This window comes from Miscanthus floridulus, chromosome 5 (genome assembly GCF_019320115.1).
Source record: "Miscanthus floridulus cultivar M001 chromosome 5, ASM1932011v1, whole genome shotgun sequence".
Lineage (NCBI taxonomy): Eukaryota > Viridiplantae > Streptophyta > Magnoliopsida > Poales > Poaceae > Miscanthus > Miscanthus floridulus.
In genome coordinates, this window is record NC_089584.1 from 66372642 (window position 1) to 66395499 (window position 22858).

Sequence of the window (22858 nt, forward strand, 5' to 3'; positions counted from 1 at the left end):
TATGGTTACTATTGTATGCTCTAAAAAGATATACCACATGTTTGGCACAGGATAGTTGCTAATCTAGAGATGGATAGTTATAATTAACTTGAGGACAGAATTATAATTGTATAATTGAGTTAATCGCTTTTTATGCAAAATGTTGTCAAGCTACCTCCACTTTATAAAGCCTTGCATACTCCTTGGAGTCAATTTTATTTCTGGTCTATGACGGGTAAGTCTAGCTGAGTACATTCGAGTACTCAGGGTTTATCCCACCATGTTGCAGGTGAGATTTTGGCCTGCTGAAGATGGTGGTTAACCGTCGGTGGGCTCGGTGACTCTATACTATTTCTCATCTATATGCTTTTATCTGAGGATGCCACTTATGCTAGCAATGTATTTGGAACTTATATTAATGTAATCCTTTGAAAGCAATGTTGTTTTCACTAATTGGTTTGAAACCCAAACTTATACTATTATTTGTGAAACCATTTGTAATATTATTTCCGCTACAACTCTACGTATGTGATGTGTATTTGCTTAATCACGCGATCTTGGTTGTGATGTTGATTTACCGAGGTCCTATGTGACACTCGGTGGACTACCGGGTTTATATAAGTGAGAGTATGCGCGTGTCAACATGTTAGCGGGGACAGCCGTACTTGATCTTGTATAAATTGGGCGGTTCTATCACAGCAAGCATGTTCTATGTTGTTAGGTAGACCATGGCAGTTTGATACAGACTCTATGCATCATGGTAGAACCAATCAATATTCTTTTGTGCATAATGGAAAGAAGCTTGTGTTACATCCTATGTCTCCTCAGGATATTATGAAAGATGAAATTGCTAGAGCTAGAAAGTTGAACACTAAGGAGCATGTTAAGAGTGAAAATTAGATTGTGGCTAAGGAACTTGAGCAACATAAAAAGAGAAACACTAAATTTGATCATGATAAGAAAAATGAGATTAAGTTGAAGGGTTCCTATTTTCTTGCTACCAAATCTGATCTGAAAGAGATTGATACTTGCACTACTATATGCTATGCTTTGGTTTGCAAAGAAACTTTGTTTTCACTTGAGGATACTACTATTTCTTTGCCTCCTATTGTCACTAACCTTTTGCATGAGTACGCCGATGTTTTCCCAAAGGAGGTACCACCGGGACTGCCACCAATTTGGGGAATTGAGCACTAGATTGACCTCATTCCTGGGGCCTCGCCAAATTGTGCTCCTTATAGGACCAACCCGGAGGAAACTAAAGAGATACGGCGCCAAGTGCAAGAATTGCTTGACAAAGGTTATGTGCGTGAGTCACTTAGCCCTTGCACTGTTCCTGTACTTTTAGTTCCTAAGAAAGATGGATCCTAGCGCATGTGTGTGGATTGTAGAGCGATTAATAATATCACAATTAGATATCGTCATCCGATTCCTAGACTAGATGATATGCTTGATGAATTGAGTGGCTCAATTGTGTTCTCTAAAATTGATTTGTGTAGTGGTTACCACCAGATTCGCATGAAGTTAGGAGATGAATGGAAAACAACATTTAAAACCAAGTTCGGTCTATATGAGTGGTTAGTCATGCCTTTTGGCCTCACTAATGCACCCAGCACTTTCATGAGATTAATGAATAAAGTTTTACGTGCTTTCATTGGTAGATTTGTGGTGGTATACTTTGATGGCATTCTGATATATAGCAAAACTTTGGAGGAACATCTTGATAATTTATGTGCTGTTTTTTATGCTTTACGTAATGCTCAATTATTTGGTAATCTTGAGAAGTGCACGTTTTGCACAGATCGAGTCTCTTTCCTTGGTTATGTTGTGACCCTGCAGGGTATTGAAGTTGATCAAGCCAAGGTTGAGGCAATTCATAGCTGGCCAGTTCCCACTATGATCACACAAATAAGAAGTTTTCTAGGACTTGCTGGGTTCTATCGCCGCTTTGTGAGGGACTTTAGCACCATTGCAGCACCGCTACATGAGCTCACCAAGAAGGGTGTGGCATTCACTTGGGCTGCAGCACACAGGAATGCATTCGACATGCTAAAAGATAAGTTAACACATGCACCTTTATTCCAACTTCCTGATTTCAACAAAACCTTTGAGCTTGAATGTGATGCTAGTGGAATTGAGTTGGGTGGTGTGCTGTTACAAGAGGGAAAACATGTGGCATATTTTAGTGAAAAGTTGAGTGGCCCTAGTTTGAACTATTCTACTTATGATAAGGAATTGCTTGCTCTAGTTCAGACTTTGGAAACATGGCAGCATTATTTATGGCCCAAAGAGTTTGTCATACATTCTGATCATGAATCTTTGAAACACATCCGTAGTCAAGCAAAACTAAACTGTAGACATGCCAAGTGGGTTGAATTCATCGAGTCCTTTCCTTATGTCATCAAACACAAAAAGGGGAAGGAAAATATAATTGTTGATGCTTTGTCTAGACGTTACACCATGCTTTCACAACTTGACTTTAAAATCTTTGGTTTGGAAACTATTAAGGAACAATATGCACATGATAATGATTTAAAAAATGTATTGCTGAATTGCCAAGAGGGGAAAACATGGAACAGATTCGTCCTCACCGACTGGTTTGTCTTTAGAGCTAACAAGCTATGCATTCCAGCTAGCTCTATGTGTTTGTTATTGTTGCAGGAAGCGCATGGAGGAGGGCTGATGGGACATTTTGGTGTGAAGAAAACGGAGGACATCCTTGTTGATCATTTCTTTTGGCCCAAGATGAGGAGAGACGTGGAAAGGTTCATTGCTCGCTACACAACATGCCAAAAAGCTAAGTCATGCCTTAATCCTCATGGTTTGTATATGCCTCTACCTATTCCTAGTGCGCCTTGGGAGGATATTTCTATGGACTTTGTTTTAGGGCTGCCTAGAACAAAGAAGGGGAGAGATAGTGTCTTTGTTGTGGTGGATAGATTTTCTAAGATGGTTCATTTCATACCATGCCATAAGAGTGATGATGCTACACATGTGGCTGACTTGTTCTTTCGTGAGATCATCTGCTTGCATGGTGAACCAAACACTATTGTTTCTGATTGTGATGCAAAGTTTCTTAGCCATTTTTGAAGGACTTTTGTGGGCTAAGTTAGGGATTAAGCTTTTATTTTCCACCACTTGTCATCCCCAAACGGATGGGCAAACTAAGGTTGTAAATAGAACTTTATCAACCATGCTTAGGGCTGTTTTGAAGAAGAACATAAAATTGTGGGAAGAGTGCTTACCTCATGTTGAGTTTGCTTATAATCGTTCACAGCATTCTACTACTAAGAAATGCCCTTTTGAGATTGTTCATGGGTTTTTGCCTCGTGCTCCTATTGATCTTTTACCCCTTCCAACCTCGGAGAGGGTCAATGTTGATGCAAATAAACGTACTGAACTGATTTTAAAACTACATGAGACCACTAAGGAGAATATAGAGTGCATGAATGCAAAATATAAACTTGTTGGTAGTAAAGGAAAGAAACATGTCACTTTTGAACCTGGTGATCTAGTTTGGTTACATTTGAGAAAAGATAGGTTCCCTAATTTGAGAAAGTCTAAGTTGCTACCTAGAGTAGATGGTCCTTTCAAAGTGTTAGAATGGATTAATGATAATGCATATAAACTTGAATTACCTACAGATTTTGGGGTTAGCCCCATGTTTAACATTGCAGATCTAAAGCCGTACTTGGGAGAAGAGAATGAATGTGAGTCGAGGACGACTCAAATGCAAGAAGGGGTTGATGATGAGGACATCCCTTCCTTGGATACAACCATACCTATTGCACAACAAGGGCCAATGAAGGAGCTAGCTGGGTGCAAGGTCATCAAGATAACCATCAAGCGGATGCTGGTGTAAACAACAAGAAGACCATACTAAACATTCGAAGTGCACGTTTGGACATCGTAGCAGCACCAGATTGATTTGATCATAACTCTCGACTCTAGATGTTGTTGAAGGCCCATGAGTACTCATTGGAAAGATCTTGATGCCTATTTTCACATGGATCTAACCTCATGGCCAGACTCCATTGAAGACGAGCAAAATCAAAGAAAAGACATTTGGACCTCCAGTCATGGGCTGAGAACCACTTATCAAGTAAAGCCCACTAGGGGCCATTCTAATTTAGGGTTTCCACCCTCCCACGCCTCCTGGTTATTTCCCACTATAAAAGACATGTAGCAGCCACCATTTGAGGGTGGGTTTTGTTCAGATGCAAGTTTAGCTTCAGCTACTTCCTTGTAAACGTGTATGTCGGCTAGACCACCCGATTTACTTGATTCAGAACCCCAAATTCGTGTCCTGATTCAGATCCATGAGTTGTTTCTTATTTATCTTGTTCTTGCTTGTTCTCGATTGCTTGTAGGTTCAGGGTTGTTCTTGGCACGGTAAGAACAACAACAAATTGGAGTCGGTGTACCTGTTGCTAAGGCGCAACAACCCTGCTGGATGTTGTAGTCGGACAACCAACGTCGAATCCTTCCCCAAATCAAAGTTACCCCATCCTCTCATCGAAAAATCAGGATCAGCCCCTGCCATATCATGCCTCGCGACTGACGAGTTGCTCCGGCTCCAGCTGGAAGGACGCCGCCGCATTCTAGATCCCAAAAGGTAGGTCTAGGAGGTAGTACCAGAAGCAGTCGGGCGGTGGGAGCACCTTGCCAGCACCAATCTGGTGGTGAACGTTTGCCAGCATGTAGAACATCAGGCGCCAGTCTGACACAGTGGGGTGCGGACCTAGACTGTGTCGGATCTGCTAGGCCAAGACCTCAAGATTTGCTCCTAGGTGGCCCACGCGGAGGGGACGGCGCTGGGAGCTCGTTGCCTACCGTCACAACCCCGTTGAGCGGACAAAGCTTGGCATAGCAGTCAGCGATGTAGGCCAAGGTCCTAAAGTTAAGGACATGGCCCAAAGCAAAGGCGCCGGCTGTGATGAAGAACTCACCAAGGAAGTGGACACCGCCATCTGGGGTGGTGCCGCTTGCTCTGGCGACGAGGCGAGTGGCTCCGACCACCATAGAGCCTAAATCGCACTTGACGCTACCGCCTACTTGGCGCGCCAGCTATCGTGGGGTCAGAACCACGACAAGTATTGTTGTCCGAGTCGGTGTTAGAGTACGTGTCTCCGGTGGCTCGGGCGAACTCAAGAACACAAGAATCACAGAGAGGATGCAATGGTTTATCCTGGTTCAAGCCGATCGGTGCCCTATATCCAGCAGTTGATGATCCTTATACTCAAGAGCACCCAAAATTAGGGGTTTACAATAGAGTGTACAGGAGGAAGAGAGATTTGGTAGGGGGTTAGCTCGGTGCTAATCCTAAGGTTATCTCACCGCCGGTGGAATCTTCCCCTCGTTGGAGAGAAGGAAGACGACGGGTGTGGTGGAGGAGCTCTTGGTACCCCTCTCTACGTTGCTCTGCTCTCGATGCTAAGCATGAGTGGATCGATAAGGAATGGAATGATCTGTCTGGGATCATCCTCTCCCCCTAGGATCTGACCTTACCCCTTATATATCAAGGTAGGTCGAGTACATGGTGGTTTGGGGGGTTGAGCCTATGGTCTACATGCACCAGAGTTCAGGAGGGTCTTGCAGCAGTGCTCTGTGAACCGTGGCACTGTTGTGGAGCTGAAGAAGCCTTGGGTGTCATCCAGCTGGCCTGTTCTGACACACTGAGTGTCAGGCTATGTCGGCTTGGACCAGCCTCCTCCAGGCGCACCTTCTGGAGTCTTCTTGGTGGCGAGGGAGGTCGGCTCGAGGGGCTGACGCGTGGGCCCAGAAGCCCCTAGCCCTCAAAGGCCGAGGAGAGCTTGTCTTCTTGTGTCACGCTCTGTGCGTGACCTTGTCAGGGGAGCGACCGGCAAGGCCACGAATAAAGTGCTGCGTCAAGAAGCCCTCGAGCCTCGATGGCTTGGGGCATGTCTTCTTGTGCCTGGGCATTGGTTGGCGTCGTACGCCGGGCATGAGCCAAGGGCCGGGCTCAGGTTCCCTGTCGATCGGGAACCTAAGGCTTGGGCTAGCCCCCGAGCCCTGAGCAGAGGCCTTGGCGTGCTCAGGCTCGAACAAGTTCCTTAGTCTGAGGGTGTGCGCGAGCGTACCCAATGGGTATAGCCCCGGGTGATCCTAGAGGGGTCGGCTGGGGGATCTCTTTGGTCAAGAACCATAGATCCCGAGGCTTAACATACCCATATGTTAGGATCTCATCAGGTGGCTAATAATGATGATGATGGCCAGATGGAGGAAAACTTGTCAAAAAAAAATACTAGTAGTAGTACGCAGTGTGCACCTTTGTGGTCGCCTGTTTCTCTCCGCCAGTTGGCTTTGAATGTTTGGTACATCTGTAGATGATGGAAAGGACTCCATGTATATATATGTTGATGTCCGTTGCAATATGGCGGGAGTAAAAAAATTCACCAATTAATTGGGGAGAAATGTGAATGGATATTTGGAGGGAACAATTTTTCACCAATTATAATTATTATTAGGAGGAAATGGTGAGCTCGGTGTGAAAAAACAATAAACAAGGCCCATAATATTTCTACTAGAAATTATGTGAAAATAATATAAACAAGGTCCATAACATTCCTACTAGAAATTATAATTTTTAATGCCAATGTTATTTTAATGTGTGTTTATTGGAAAAAAATATTTTTGTTATTTTTTAGATGATGAATAAAATTCGATTTCAGATCTCTTCGAATAAGTGTTTCAAATGTTTCATACATATGTTGCAAATGTTTCATCTGGATATTTCAAAAGTAGATCCTGATGTTGCAAATGTTGCAATAGCTATACACGCATGTTTCAAGCGCGTGTTTCATTTATTTTAGACGTATGTTGCAAATATTTTATCTGTACGTTTTAAAATATAGATTTGGTGTTGCTCTTCCTCCCCTTCCCTTCCTTCCCTCTATCTCGTCGTGGCATTTCGAGCTCAGCAGGGAACCCTACCCGATAAGCGTGCGAACGTCAGCTAGGTGTGGCAGGCGGATAGGCATTGCGGGTGGGGTAGGTGCTGCAGCGTGCGGGGCAGGCGCGGGCATCTGGACGGGGCTATCGTCTAGATGTCTGGGCGCTAGCCACGCTGTTCCAAATAAGTGCACATCTACTACGAAGAGTCGAACAAACTTAGGTTTGATCAAAATCTATATGAAAAATGCTAAGATTTATTACATCCATTACTTATCATTAGATTATTAATTGTATCATACTCCCTTCGTCCCAAATTATAAATCATTTCAAGAATCTTATAGAGTCAAAGCATCTTAAGTTTGACAAAATTTATAGAAAGAATTATAAAGATTTATACATCAAATAGATATACTATGAAAATATAATTAATGAAGAACCTAATGATACTTAGTGGGTATCATAAATATTATTGTCTTATCTTTTAAATTTGGTAAAACTTAAGATGCTTTTACTCTTCCGAGATTTTTGAAATGGCTTATAATTTAAGACGTACGGAGTATATTTTTATAGTAATTATATTTAGAGATACAAATGTATTGTTAATATTATTTTCTATAAAATTTAGTTAAAGTTAAAAAAAATTGACTCTTCAAAACGTGAGACAAACATTTATTTTGGTAGTGAAGGAGCATGTCTACAGTCGCGCATACCGGACCTCCCGTTCGCATCCAACGGCACGTCCAACGGCACGCGGCGACTCGTCCCACGAATTTGCGAGAGCCAGCCAGCAACAGTGAATTCCGGCTGAAAAAAAACTGACCAGCCGAACTGCCAGTACCAGAGCATACGCTCCCATGGGCGTCGACTCCGCCGGGACAAATAACTTTTTGCCATTATAACGGACGGCCACTCTCCAGTTCTCATCTTGGCGAATTCCCATATTCTTTCACCAGCGTTGTTCGCTCCGAGATACACTTTTACCACTTTTGCACTCGTGGCGCTTCAGCACAGCTTGCCACGTCGGCCCCGAGCGCGCGAATGGTGCAAAATGACCTCGCCTGCCCCTGCCCCCCTCGTCTTAGCTATCCGGGCCGGTCTCAGTTGACCCAGCCGGCCCATTTGCCCTGTCCCCTTCATCTCCCCCGCGCTGACAATGAATGGAGCATAGATAGCAAATGCACAGATCACAAAATCATCAAGTGATAGAAACGAACCTAACAGTTAAGCATTACATTACATGACAGGTTTTATTCTGGCCACTTCACAGCAGTTCCCCATCCATACACAAGGATGTACTGTGGCCACATCCATGACAGGTTTTACATAACAGTTTACAAAAGAAAAGACCATACAAGCTTGTTTCCCAAAATAAACAGGTTCAGGACAGCATAGGCCAAAATAAGAGACATTTTTAATTCAAGCTTTGTCTCATTTCTTCTTCCCCTTGGTTCCTGCAGTCTTCTTTGCTGGAGACTTCTTTGCTGGAGTATTTTTTGTTGGAGTCTTCTTGATCTTGGTAGCTAGTTGCTTCCTCCTGGGTGTCATCTTTCTTTTGCCAGTTGCTTCATCTCCTAGCGGGTTCGCAACGTTCACAACTACCAATTCCAGGCAATTGTTCCTGTGTGCATATAAACCATTTAGTGTTGCTTCTTCAATATTTTGCAAAATGTACAGTGAAGAATGAAATTGTACCTTGTAGGTGTGTGGGGGCTTCCAGGTGCTTGGTATACAGTCTCTAGGGGTGTAGGTGTGTTGGGGCTTCTAAGTGCTTGGTATACAGTCTCCAGGGGTGCTTCTTTGGCTGCTGCTGCTTCAGCTGCTACTGCTGCCTTATCTGCAGCTAGCTGAGCTGCTTTGGCTGCTCTGTCAGCTGCTTCTCTGGCTGCTGCCAGTCTTGTCCTTGGTGAACACTGAACACTTGAGCCCTCATCTGCTTGGTCCTTCTTTGCCTTCTTTGGCCTTTCAGGTTTTGCTGCTGTCTTCTTTGTCCTCTTTCTGGCATGAAACAAAACAGATCAGGGTACACTATATAAGTATTGGTGAGAATGGTGAACAAAATAAGTTTAGAATTAACCTTTTCCTTGTTCCTGTCAGTGAGCATCTCCAGCTGCCACTCCTGTGTCCATACTCTCCACAATCTTTGCATTTTGCCTGCCTAGTTCTTCTACCAGTAGTTTCAAATGGTCCAGGGTACCTTTTCTTCCTCTCCCTACCTAGCTTCTTTTTTTCCTTGATTATTGGTGCATGACATTTGAAACCCTTGTCAACTTCTGGCCATTGGTTTCTATCAGTGATGTGAGGGATAACACCATGGTATGCTGCTTGGAATTTCTCAACAGAATAGTACTGGTCAACAAACAAGCCCATGTGTGGCTGTCTTTGGCTGGTGATGACAGCTAGGGCATGTGGGCATGGCTTCCCAGTGAGCTGCCACTCCCTGCAAGTACATGCATGCTGTTTTAGATAAACAACATGCCTCCTAACCTCTTGGTCCTTGTATATTTCTGTAACTTCTGCTTCCTGTGGATGGCCCTTCTTTACTTTGAGGTGCCCTAGACCCCTGGAGGCTGCATTCAATTGGTGTATGACAACAGGCAAGATGCCAGGATTTAAAGCAACTGAGATCCTTCTCCTCTTAGCAAACAAAGTCAGTGTCTTCTCCCTAATAGCATCAGCCAAGCAATGTACAGGGAGATCCTTGCATTCTCTGATCCAGGCATTCCAAGACTCAGCCAAATTATTGTTAATATAATCACATTTAATCTCTGTACTGAACTTGCTCCTAGCCCAAAGTAGGTTATGGTAGTCATTCAGCCACTTGACAATACCTGGGCTAGCATCAACAACCTTGTCAAAATAGAATTTGAATTTGTGTGGAGTGTAAGCTCTTGCTGCTGGCCACATATTCTTGGCATACACCTCTCCAGTATAATACTTCTTTAAATTCTCCATCAAATGCCCGAAACACTCCCTCTTCTCACAATCAGGCCAGACCTGAGCCACTGCTGCCTCAAGACCCTTACAAGCATCAGTACACACTGCTAAATTTTCCATAGGGCCAATTGCTTTGCTAAGCTGCTGCATAAACCAGATCCAGTTGTCTTTGGTTTCTGACCCAAAAAATCCAAAGGCCAATGGAAACATCCAGTTGTGGCCATCCAATGCTTGAGCAGAGGGCAGCTGGCCATTCCAGAGCCCATTTAAGTGGGTTGAATCTATACTAATGTAAGGCCTACACCCATTTCTAAAACCATCTATGGCAGCCTTGAAACAACAGAAAAATCTAGTAAAATGAACCTTGCCATCAATTTCCTCACTATCAACCTCAACAATACTACCAGGTGATCTCAATTCCACCTCTGCCTTAAACCTATACAACCAATCAAAGGAATCAGCAAGCTTACCAAAAAGCTTGTCAGCTGCTCTCTTTCTTCCATACACAACAGTCTGGTAGTTGATATCAATGTTGTACTTTTCATCTAGCTCTGCCTTCAGTGCCTTTGGGCCCATGGCTGGCATCCTCATCAAATATGGTAATGCCATTTCTGCCACCCAACCTTGTGATGCCATAGCACCCCTAGGCACCTTGTTCCTAGAGACACATGTATGCACACCTTCATTTATTTGCACCTGCAAAGAAGCAAACCATTTGAATATTTGAGTCAGCATTACCTGAAAAGCCATACAAAAATTGCAAAAATATTATATGAGCAATGAAATGCAAAGTACCCTGACACTCCCACCATGCTGGGTTCTAGCTCTAATGATCCAAGGACATCCTAGAGAAGCACAATGTCCCCTAAACCTTTCAGTATCTGAATGAGCAGTAGCAAGTTCAAAATCTTTGACTATTGCATGTTGTCTTACAGCTAGCCTAAAATCATTCATGGATGGAAAATAAACCCCAACAGACAAATCTGGATTTTGTCTGTCCCAATCAAACATTGGCTCTTGATCATCATGGTCATCAACTGGAACTGCTGCCTCTTCCATATCAGCCTACATCTCAGCTGTCATGGTAGGAATAGGAATAGCTTCCCTAGCTGCATCCTCAGCTCTCTCATCTGCTGCTGCAAAACCCATAGCCTCATAAACTTTATCCTCATCAGCAGCTTGCTTGGCGTCTCCATCCTCATTATCTTCTTGTAAAATGGTCAACTCAGCCCAATCTACTGGTTGTGCTTGTTCAGGTGGCATAGAAGGAGGAGGACTGCTACAAGTGTCACCAGTGCCTTCAACATTATCATGTACAGCACTACCTTGTGTATTATCAGGAGCAACACTGCCTTGATCATTACCAGTAGCACCATTACCAGCAGCATTACTAGGACCACCACTGCCAGCAGAAGTTACACCAGAGACAAACCTAAAATCAGAGCAAGCATTGACAGATTGATCATCTTTATTGACAACATCCACTACAAGCACAGCTTCCTTTTCATTCCATCTAGCCAGTATAAGTTGCTAAAAATGTTCATCCCTCCTTATTTTCCATTGAGATGGGCTGTCAAGCTCAACCACCCAAACTGCCAATGTCTGTGAAGGTCCCCAGATTATCTTCCCACCCATTTCGTCATGAAACTTAGCTAGAGAATAATGCTGAGTCCTATCAAGCCAGATTTGGTGTTCCTGCTCAGCCATTGCCACTAGCCCGTACTCATCCTTAGCAATCCACTTAGAAACCTTTACAACTAATCTAAACGCATTACCAGGATCAATCCTGGCACAAACACAGATGCAATGTTAGGGACAACCTACTACACAGCATCCGCAGTCCCGTCCCATGAAAGTGAAGAGAAAACGACTAGGAAAATTAGGGTTCTTACCAAACAGGGCAACCACTAGTCAAATGCCAGTCCATTGCGTCTGCCTTCAACACCGACTACATGTACTGTCCAAGAAAGTCGGCCTGGGCAATTTTAACCGAGAACTGAAAATCAAACCAAAATAATTGGATCAAAATCGAAAGAACCAGAACCGAAGACTTCGGTTATTAGTTCGGTTCCTGTTTTCTAGAACCAAAATTAGTCAGATTAATTCGGTTCTCTACCATGGTTAACTGAAATAACCGAGATGATGAAAGAGGCCCATCAGCAAATGTCAAGCCCAAGCCCAAGTAAACAACCCTACGTATATATAGAAGCAAAGGTCTCTTTCCATTGCCCAATCTCCCACATCCGCACGCTAGCTCTCAGGAAGCCGCCGCCCCTTACTCCCCCGTCCCCTTGCTCGACACCCCTTCACGCTCACCGTGACACCACCTCGGCAGGTCCTGAAGATCGAGCCACCCCGGCTGCCCCTCCGCCTGGACTCGGGAGGACGAGCCAGCGAGCCGCCCCTCTGCCTCTGCTCGCCTGTGCTTGCCTGAAACTCGAGCCACCGCCGCCGCCTACCTGGAGTCCGGCAACGGCACCGCCTGCCACCACCGTTGCTGTCTGCCAAGATCTGGGGCAGAGGGTTGACTGCTCTCTCCTCGTCGTGGAGGACCGGATCTTGAGTGAATTTTTTGCATTCTTTTTCTGCTGAATATGGTCGTGATTTTTGCATTTTTTCCATGTGTTTCATCGCTGAAATCTTTGGCTCGGTTAGTTCGATTAGAACCGAAATCGAACCGAACTAACCTAGACCAAAATTCATCGGTTCCTAGTTTTTGCGCTAATCGATCGATTCTCAGTTTAAAACTAACCGAATTTTGCAAATAACTGTGGAACCGAACCGAACCAATCGGTTTCGGTTAACCGAGTGCCCAGGGTCACAAGAAAGAAAAGCAAGTCCATCATCATTCTCAAAAACCCTAACCCTAACCTGGAATCGTAAATGTGCAAACCCAAAACGGGGAATGAGAGTGTTGGTCCGGACGGGACATACCTTTTTTCCCCCTTTTCTCAGCTGACGGCTTCGGCGGGATGGAATATGGAATGCAGCGGCGGAGGGCGGCGACGGCGAGGTCCAGAGCAGAGCGCGGGGGAGATGAAGGGGACAGGGCAAATGGGCCGGCTGGGTCAACTGAGATCAGCCCGGATAGCTAAGACAAGGGGGGCAGGGGCAGGCGACGTCATTTTGCACCCTTCACGCGCTCGGGGCCGATGTGGCAAGCTGTGCTGGAGCGCCACGAGTGCAAAAGTGGTAAAAGTGTATCTCGGAGCCAACAACGCTGGTGAAAGAATATGAGAATTCGCCAAGGTGAGAACTGAAGAGTGGCCGTCCGTTATAATGGTAAAAAGTTATTTGTCCCTCGCCTTCCCTTCCTTCCCTCTATCTCGTCGTGGCATTTCGAGCTCAGCAGGGAACCCTACCCGATAAGCGTGCGAACGTCAGGTAGGTGTGGCAGGCGGATAGGCATTGCGGGTGGGTTAGGTGCTGCAGCGTGCGGGGCAGGCGCGTGCATCTGGACGGGGCTATCGTCTAGATGTCTGGGCGCTAGCCACGCTGTTCCAAATAAGTGCACATCTACTACGAAGAGTCGAACAAACTTAGGTTTGATCAAAATCTATATGAAAAATGCTAAGATTTATTACATCCATTACTTATCATTAGATTATTAATTGTATCATACTCCCTTCGTCCCAAATTATAAATCATTTCAAGAATCTTATAGAGTCAAAGCATCTTAAGTTTGACAAAATTTATAGAAAGAATTATAAAGATTTATACATCAAATAGATATATTATGAAAATATAATTAATGAAGAACCTAATGATACTTAGTGGGTATCATAAATATTATTGTCTTATCTTTTAAATTTGGTAAAACTTAAGATGCTTTTATTCTTCCGAGATTTTTGAAATGGCTTATAATTTAAGACGTACGGAGTATATTTTTATAGTAATTATATTTAGAGATACAAATGTATTGTTAATATTATTTTCTATAAAATTTAGTTAAAGTTAAAAAAAATTGACTCTTCAAAACGTGAGACAAACATTTATTTTGGTAGTGAAGGAGCATGTCTACAGTCGCGCATACCGGACCTCCCGTTCGCATCCAACGGCACGCGGCGACTCGTCCCACGAATTTGCGAGAGCCAGCCAGCAACAGTGAATCCCGGCTGAAAAAAAACTGACCAGCCGAACTGCCAGTACCAGAGCATACGCTCCCATGGGCGTCGACTCCGCCGGCGACTCGTCCTTTTCATCCGCCGCCTCCATCCTCGTCGATCGACCCTGAGGTGCCGCTATCTGCGAGGTCGCGCGTCCGTCTTCCTCGCCTCCTCGTCACCTCGACACTTAGGCGGCGGCGTGCCAGGTGCTGCCGCTCCCCAGGTAGGTGCTTTTGGGGGAGAGTTCCCTGCCTTGGTCGCCGCCAGCGCGGCCGCCGGCTATTCGCCTGCCCCCCACGCCGCTCAGGCCGAATCGCTTTTCCTATGCGCGCCTGAAGCTGTCGAGGTGGAGCCCCTGGTTTGTGAGCTTCAGCTGCACTCACTTCCCTTTCACATTTCAAATTTCGAACTCAAAGTCGGCACTGTTAAAACCCTCATCCGCGGTTTCACTTCTTCAGTCCCTCGTCTCCCCCCGAAATTTCCTTGCACCATACCCGAGGCTGCAAGCATGGTTCGATCGCCTGCGGAGGAGGAGGGGAAGGATGCCGGCACGGGCTCCGGCAGTTGACCACGCAGCCGCCGCTACGCCGTGGGGGATGAGGTCGAGGTCCTCTTCACCGGACCGGGCTTCCGCGGCGCGCGCTTCGAGGCCACCGTCACCGCGCGCCTCCCGGGCTCCGGTCGCTACAAGGTACTCTACTCCGAACTCCTCGTCCGCCGCGGCGGCCCCCCGCTGCGGGAGGTAGTGGCAGCCTCCGATGTACGGCCGAGACCACCGCCGGGGCGCGAGTTGGAGCTGTTCGATCTCGTCGAGGCGTACCACAGCGACGGATGGTGGCCGGGCGTCGTGTCCGACATCCGGCCCAAGCGGAGGCCGAACCAGGAGACACAGTTCGTCGTGTCGCTCCCGCTGTTCCGCGAGGTAGTGGTGCTCTCGGTCTCGTTTGTGCGGCCCAGGCGGGAGTTCGTGTACAGAAGCTCGATCGACGCGCAGGAAGTGGTGAGCAAATAGCAGCCTGCTTTGCTCTATCGCATAGAAACTTCCTTTTGATTTAGCACTCCAGGTGCAGGCGTGCAGCAATTTTGCACTAGCTTCACAGGAAATAGTTCAATTCCTGCTTAATTTTGGTGATAATGCCCTCTATCCAGAAAGGGACTTAGGATTTTTAAGTTTCCATCGATCTATTATATTTATTAAGAAACATAATGTACTCTGCTCCGTTTTCAGGATTAAGGCCCCGTTTAGATGCCATCCAAAAGCCAAAAATTTTTGCATAGTACCCGTCACATCGAATCGTGCGGCACATGCATGGAGTACTAAATGTAGACGAAAAAAAAACTAATTGCACAGTTGGGTGAGAAATCGCGAGACGAACCTTTCGAACCTAATTAGTCCATAATTAGACACTAATTGCCAAATAAAAACGAAAGTGCTACAGTAGCCAAAATCCAAAAATTTTTGGATCTAAACGGGGCCTAATTTTATTGCACATCAAACTTATCTACTATTTCATCAAATGAAAGCACATAACTATTTTGCAAAAAACCTGTTTCTGTACTGCATGCACAGGAGTTTATTCTTGCATTTCTTAGACCTAATCTTGCTCCATTGCTTTACTGTGTTTATTTAATGTCATGCTGTTTAGCTGATGCAAACAGGTAGCCAATAGCCTCTTAGGAAAGTTTTACATGCATTGGTCACGAACTATTTGCCCGTTGGGATGCTTAACCGTGCAAGCCAAACAGTACCTGGAATGGAAAGACTAGTGACAGCATAGGTTTATTTGTTTACTAAATATCCATTTGAGAATAAGGTGGCTTCATTTATACATCTTTACAACCGAGTCACTTGAACACCTATTCACTAAATCATGGCAAGTTATGGATTGTAACTAGGCGATCATGTTTACTCCTCAAACTGCCCAGTAGCCATTTAGCTTAGTTTATACTGTATGGTTATCTAAGCCACCAAGTTCACGTTCTAAGAGAGCATTTGCACTGAAGCTTAAAGAGCACCATGGCATTTTTAGTTTGCCAAATAAATTATCTCGCGGTTTTGGTTAACCTAACTTTGTTGCTTCTTTTCATTATTTTGAATTCAGCTGCGAGGGATACCACAATATGCAGAAGGAAGCCGCATAGAAGTGATGTGTGATAAACAGGGCAGAGTTTGGAGGCCGGCTATTATTAAGAAGATGGTCGGCAGTACCAACTATGTTGTTAGCTACGGAAATGGGGAGAGCTCCATTGAGGTCCTCCACACAAGGTTCATTTGGCCAGAACCCATCTATGACAAAATGAAGTTGGAGTATGAATTGAAGCCCTCGGCAGAGGTGGAAGTATATCATGATGGCATCTGGTCACTAGGTGTCATTGCAGATGTTGGCAGCTGTGAACCTAGAAGATATAGAGTAAAGGTCAAAGAGCATAGCAACGCATATGGAAATGACTACATGATTGTGTCAAGTGCGTCCTTGAGACCCAAGGCCAAATGGGACAGTCCGGAATGGAGGATACGTTCTACCAAGGTGTTTCACCAGTTAATCATTGTGTATCCATGATCTTACCCACATCTTGAGTCTACTTCTAAGTTGTTGTTTCTATTGCTTCGCATGATTGCAAGTTTACGATATCTTTTCAAATGATGGTTATATTTATCCCAATTCTCTGTACTAATATCCCCTTTTTGTTTACTAGAAATATGCCAGGAAAAGAAATTATTCAGATTCTGATTCTGACTATTCATCAGATTCTGGCTATTCACCAGAGTTCTCCACACATGGTGGAAACAGTGATCAGTATAGTTCAATCCCTAACAAAAGGGTGAGGAAAGAAAATGCTCAAATGGAAGAGGTGCACTTGAGGCACTCTTTAAATCTCAGGCAAGATACAGACAGCTCATCATTAAAGCATGTTATGGATATGGAAATACCTTCTGAAAAGCATGTCTCTAGGGTGAAGAAACTAGAGAGAGAACGGGCGGGTTTAGGGTTTGGGGTTGTAAAGGGGGAAGAACAAATACTGGAAGCCAATGCAGTGAAGTTAATCTGTACACCGTGCGATGGAAAAGGGAGGCACTCCTTGCCAAAGGTACACACTGTCTTGTTTTGAATCCTTTCTTCGTTATAGCACCAAAATTTGAAAGTATTACTCACTTCACCAGCATTCAAAAGTGTGGGAAGTTATTTTAGCACAAGGTTGGTGCATTTCTCAGATAGCTTTCTTCTGTATCATTCATTCTTTTAGCTTCAGTACCTTCCAACTGTTATCATGCAGACATGCGCCTTTTTGGTCACTGATTCTTCCTCAGTACTGATTCAGATTCCCTGCTGTTTTCATCTGGTCATGTAATCTAGGCACTTGCTAGTAAGAGAAAGGACCTTTCTGTTTCTTCACTGGATGATGTTATTGAAATTGGTAGCAAGTACAACTTTGGTGATGTTGTTGTGATCAGTGATGACTCTAGCCATGGAAGTTTTATTGAAATCAGCGACGATTCTAGTTATAACCCAATCAAAATGCAAAGTGGAGGCGAAAACCAGGAAATGTGCCCAAAAATTACAGAGGTAGCAGCTCTTCTAGCGTTTCTCTTTTCTCCTTTTTTCCTCCCTTTGACATATACATATATGATATATCCTTCTTGATTGTCTAGCATTACAATATATCTGAATACCGATGCAGGTGAACAGTTGGGTGGCTGGTACTTCCATTGAAGGAGCAGGTACTGGTTTGACTAACCCTAGAATTTGTAAGTTCTTGTTACAAGCATAAGCTTGAGTTACACTAGTAAAGCCTGTCTAATCAGTTGCAAATATTATCAGCCAATCAGAAGACTGTCAACCCTTCCTCAGACCCCGCACAGAGCGGGAGCTCTCTGCACTGGGTACGCCCTTTAATCAGAAGACTGTCAACCAATCATATGGTGGAGCCTTCCCAATTGGGAAACAAGAACTATCTTCGTCTAGACTACAGGATATTGAAGGCAGTCTCTTGTGCATTGAAGCCCCTAACGATAACAAAGTAAATATTCTTTCTTTTGTCATATATCACAACCATCTCATTCCAATTTTGTCCACCCAACCAATGGGAGAGGCATGAAAGAGAACCTACAGCTGCCAGGCCATTTTCCTGTGGCCTCTTTTTATTTTGTTTGAGCCTATTGAACTCAATGGAAATTGTTCACTCTTTCTGATTATCTGTTGATGTTTCTATGTACAAATAGATACAGAAAACAAAAAAACAGGCATTTCACCTGAGGAGGCTGCAGCCTTCCTAATCGGAAAATTAGAACCACCTTCATCTGGACAAAAGGGTGTCAAGGCTGACCTCGTTTGTATTGAAGCCCGTAACGATAACAAAGTAAGTACTCCTCTCTGCCACAATCAACTAATTGCCATTTGCATATAACCCTTTTGGTTTTCTTCTAGTTTATTGAATTCCATGTAATTTTTCAATCACTCTGCATCTGTTGATGATTCTATCGGCAGGTGGAGATAAAAAACGAAAGAATGGGTATGTCTCTTGTGTCAGCAGAAGGTTTTCACCTGGAAACCTGTAGAAACTGTAAGTCTTGCAAAATCAGAATGGTAATTTTTTTAGTGCATTGATACGCTGACTGACAGGACCAACTGTTTCCAGCAGCCAAGGATATTGCAATTGTATCATATACTGAATGCAATGCATCATCACAACAACCTTGGGGTCAACCTCTAGAACCTGTTTCCGAGAAATCATCAGGACCATCTTCATTGCTTCATCCTGGTCTGATGGTGGATACATCAGCATTCATGCCACTGGCAGTAACTAACAGCAGCAATCTTTCTCCAGTGTTCTCTACAACTTCCTTGCTGCTGATGCCTAAAAACAAAATGGAGGTCTTTGAGAAGCTACCACAGAATCCACACTTCCGTAAGGCGTGGAATTGTCCTCCAGAACTTCGTGGAGGAAGAGCCATAGGACTTATGGTCTCTTTTGCAGACATGGCCGAAAGCATCAAGAACATGCGAATTCAGGATGAACCTCGACTTTATGAAGAGAAGATGAGCATCCTATTGGATACGGAGGAAGAGAATGGGTTTGAAGCTGGCCCCCTGAAGGTCCGCCTCCATAACCTGCTTTGTACAAGGACATGCCAGATTAATCTCAAGAGCAGGAAAGTAAGATTAGAGAAGGAGATATTTGAGATGGAAGCAATAAACTGTGGATTAGAGCAGCGACTCAAGGTGCTTGACATGTGCGTCATGGGGATGGAAGAGAAGAAATACCAAGAGATGAAAGCTTTAATTGACATGCAAAAACAGAAAATTGCTCATCTATTTCAAAGCTCCAAGTCGATTTGTGTCAAGTTGAGGAGTCACTCAAGTATGCTGAAGCCGATTTTTGTAGCATTGCTACTGCACCGTGGCAATCAGGTCGCTGCACCTTTGCTACAGTAATCTTTTTCAGCTATTATGGGAGGTAAACCTTCTCGTGTGCACTTGATATGTTTATGTATAATATGTCTGCTTTCTTCATGGATCTGAGAGAAAATGATCTTCTCAGTTATGTCTATTTTGAGTATGCAGTCTGCCCCACCTATGATCTTCAGATATGTGTATTTTGAGTCGTAATGCTCGTTGCCCTCTTGAGTTGTAGCTCATAGGCAATGTTGCAATTTGTGAAGTTGAACATCCTACGTGATATTTTCAGCAATTAGAAGACATGTTATTAATTTAATTTTTTTCCTCGAACATGATATAATAATAAGATAGGAGTCGAAGACTCGTACAAGCCCATTAGGACATGGTTTTACACGAGTGACTAGCCAGGAAACAAGAAACTTCGTCTAGCGACCTAAACATCATACTACGGCCAGCTATGTGCCTATGTCTAAGACCTCTTGAATTTAAAGGTTTTTCTTATTTTTTTCAATAAACAGAGGTGAACTTGGTTTTAACATGTAGGAAGATCACATCGAAACTGCACCACTCAAACTATAAAATCCTCTAAATTGGTAGGCGTATCAAGTAGTATATGTGTGGCCTTGAGAGTTAATAAGTGATCGGTGCAAGGGCAACAGAGGTCGATCGGTAGCTGATCTTGCTAGCATTTCTCGTCGGTGGCCATCGCGGACTGCGGCTGCTCCGCCTGGCTACTGGCCGGTGCCGTTGCCCACATGGCGCAGACGAGGTAGGCGACGAGATTGACAACGCTGAGCACGGCCAGCAGCCAGTAGAAGTAGTCGAGGCGGCTGTGGTTGATTGTGTCACCGAGCCACTGCGTGCAGCTCTTGACGAGCGAGACGAGCGCGCTGCTGAGGAAGAAGCCGAGCGAGAGCGTGGTGAGGAAGAGGCCCGTGCTCATGGTCTTCATGCTCTTGGGCGACCGCGTGATGAAGAAGTCCAGCTGCCCCGTGTAGATGAACGCCTCGCCGGCGCCCACCAGCAGGAACTGCGGCGTCAGCATGAAGACGCTGATGGGCAGCGACCCATGCCCTGCGCCGCCACTCGTGGCAGCGACGGCGAGGCGCTTCTTCTCGCAGATTGCCGCGGCGGCCATGCCGATGATGGAGAGGACCAGGCCGATGCCGATCTTCTCCAGGTTTGTGAACCCCTGACGGCCGGTCACGAGGCTCCGGCAGAGCGGGACGAAGACGCGGTCGTAGAAGGCGAGGGTGAGCATGATAGCGCCGACGAAGAAGACGGTGAGCGAGGCGGCTGGGATCTCGAACCCGCCCATGCGCCGGTCCATGGTCGTCGCCTGCTCCACGGAGAAGGTGATCATCTGCGCGTAGATGGTCCAGAACAGGATGGTCGTCGCCCACACCGGCATCAGCCGCGCCACCATCTTAACCTCCTCCACGCGGGACACGGAGCACAGTTTCCACGGGTTGGGCGTCGGCCGCCCGTCGTGGCCCACCTCGTTGTCGCTGTCGCCGGCCATCACTGCCGCCCTGTCCAGGCACGGGAACTGGGCGGTGTGGGGGATGCGCGCGTGCTCGGGGCGGTCCTCGTAGAGCGCGGAGGCGGTGAGCGGCTGCTTGACGATGTTCCGCTTCCGGGCGGCAGCGACGAGGACCTGGAGGATGTGCACGATGGGGCTCCCGGAGCTGCGCTTGTAGCGGTACCGCCTGGTGCCTGACAGGAAGACGGCGATGGCGACGAGCATGGCGCCGGCGCAGATGCCATAGGCCCAGCTCCGGCCGACGTGGTCCTGGACGTAGACGAGGACGGTGACTGCGAGGAGCGTGCCGACGCTGATGAAGAAGAAGAAGCGGTTGAAGAAGAGGCCCATGGCGGCGCGCTCGCGTGCGTCGCGCTCGTCGAACTGGTCGGTGCCAAAGCCCGAGACGCTGGACTTGAGCCCGCCGGTGCCGAGCGCGATGAGGTAGAGGCACACGTACAGGACGCCCATCTGGAGCCCCGTGGCCTGCTCGCATGGCCCAGCCGCGCCGGGTCCACACGGCGGCGGCCGCAGCTGTCGCAGCTCCGTGGACATTGCCAGCAGCCCCGTGCCCTGTCATGTGTGCGCAGGTGCATGGATCATCTATCGTGCCATGCCAGAGCAGCAATCGAGTTTGCATTGCATGCATACAGGAGTACTTACGATGGCTTGTACGAGCGCGAAGATGGCGATGGTGAGGTATCGTCCGAGGAAGGAGTCAGCAAGGAATCCACCAAGGAGGCAGAGGAGGAAGGAGGTGCCCATGAAGTCGGTGACCACGTTGGCAGCTGCGGCGCTGGGCAGGTGCATGGTGCCCGTGAGGTAGGTGACCAGGTTGACGGCGATGCCCATGGTGGAGAGGCGCTCGCACAGCTCGATCCCGAGGGCGAGCGCCGCCGCCACCCAGCCGCCCGTGCTGGACTTGTCCGCCCGGCAGCCCCTGTAGTCGACGGCGTCCTGCACTAGGTTGCCGCCGCCGCCGTCGCTGGCGCCCCATGCTGCCCTCTCCTGCACCTTCTTCCCGTCCTAATCAAAGGCACGCAAGCACACAGAGCAACATGATGGTGTATCAGCCATCAGCAGATTCAGCATTGCATATATATGCACAGCTAGCTAAGCTTATTAGAAAATTAGCCTCACGAACCATTGGTTTGAACTTCTTGGACGAATTATATATATTAGCAAAACACAAGAAAACCGTGTTGTGCTGACTGCCGAGCGATCGAGCAGAAGAGAACACAACACAAGGCTAGCTTGTGTAGATAGCTGGAGCGATCGAATGCTGATGAGATTGCTGGACGACCTGCAGATTGGTGCCTCCTTTTATAGGCACGGAGATCAGGAGACGCGCATACGACCGTCGACCGACCGATCAGCTGATCATGGAGAGGAGGAGATCGGCCGGGCGAAAGGGACCTGCACCAGTTGACTGTATGCCCTGGATCTTTCGCCTCCCAAATTGTGGGGCAGTCTCGACCTCGATACAATAATTAATGTTATACAATGATAACGCTCAAGAAAGTCTGACGATGCTGGCTGGTGTTGGTGATTTAATGAAGGTCAGAAGATGAGCAGCACTCGTGCTAGCTGCTCCTGAGACGTGGAAACTTAGAAAAGTGAGCAGATCAGCATGGAGCTGAGCCCAGGGGGCAGTTCGTCCCCCTTCATCCAAGGGAATGTTCTGGGAGCTTCAAACAGCATCTGCCGTTTCATGCCTGAATGGGACCCGTCATGCCGACTAGTGGTTACAATAATGCAGATTGCTACTGTAGCTATCAGTGGAGGAACGGGAGATAAGCTTTACAGATAAATAAAGCTATAATAACGACTGCAAACTATGCATGTGTGTCAAGAGGAGTAGAGGAGGGAGGAAAAAGGAAACGATAACGGGGCTCATCTGTCCACCCTTTAATTTATCAACATGCAAGTTTTTTTCACATGCACTATTTGTAGGTCATATAAGTGATATTCATTTACTACGTCAATGAGCTAGAAAAGCTATA

General features: G+C 46.1%; 2 protein-coding genes and 1 pseudogene across 2 annotated transcripts; 1 reads left to right on the forward strand and 2 right to left on the reverse strand.

Moving 5' to 3' along the window:
• Positions 1–8322: 8322 nt before the first annotated feature.
• LOC136454729 (uncharacterized) lies at positions 8323–10464 on the reverse strand. The gene is made up of 4 exons (XM_066455044.1): positions 10367–10464; positions 8969–10264; positions 8587–8889; positions 8323–8512 (listed from the first exon to the last, which is right to left on the reverse strand). Exons 1-4 carry the CDS (start codon positions 10462–10464, stop codon positions 8323–8325), a joined length of 1887 nt encoding a protein of 628 aa, XP_066311141.1.
• Positions 10465–13996: 3532 nt separating this feature from the next.
• On the forward strand, positions 13997–19491 carry LOC136454730 (DUF724 domain-containing protein 6-like; annotated as a pseudogene).
• A 155-nt stretch (positions 19492–19646) lies between these two features.
• On the reverse strand, positions 19647–22510 carry LOC136452273 (protein NRT1/ PTR FAMILY 6.2). Its single transcript, XM_066452891.1, has 3 exons — positions 22000–22510; positions 21519–21881; positions 19647–21428 (listed from the first exon to the last, which is right to left on the reverse strand). Exons 1-3 carry the CDS (start codon positions 22000–22002, stop codon positions 20016–20018), a joined length of 1779 nt encoding a protein of 592 aa, XP_066308988.1. The 5' UTR covers positions 22003–22510; the 3' UTR covers positions 19647–20015.
• Between the last annotated feature and the right edge of the window lie 348 nt (positions 22511–22858).

Coding starts and splice junctions, on each gene's coding strand:
- LOC136454729 (XM_066455044.1), bottom strand. CDS start 10,464: ATGGCATCACAAGGTTGGGTGGCAGAAATGGCATTACCATATTTGATG. Junction 10,265..10,366: donor AAGGCAGAGCTAGATGAAAA/GTACAACATTGA, acceptor TTGGTTGTATAG/GTTTAAGGCAGAGGTGGAAT. Junction 8,890..8,968: donor CTGACAGGAACAAGGAAAAG/GTTAATTCTAAA, acceptor GTTTCATGCCAG/AAAGAGGACAAAGAAGACAG.
- LOC136452273 (XM_066452891.1), bottom strand. Junction 21,429..21,518: donor TCGCGCTCGTACAAGCCATC/GTAAGTACTCCT, acceptor CACACATGACAG/GGCACGGGGCTGCTGGCAAT.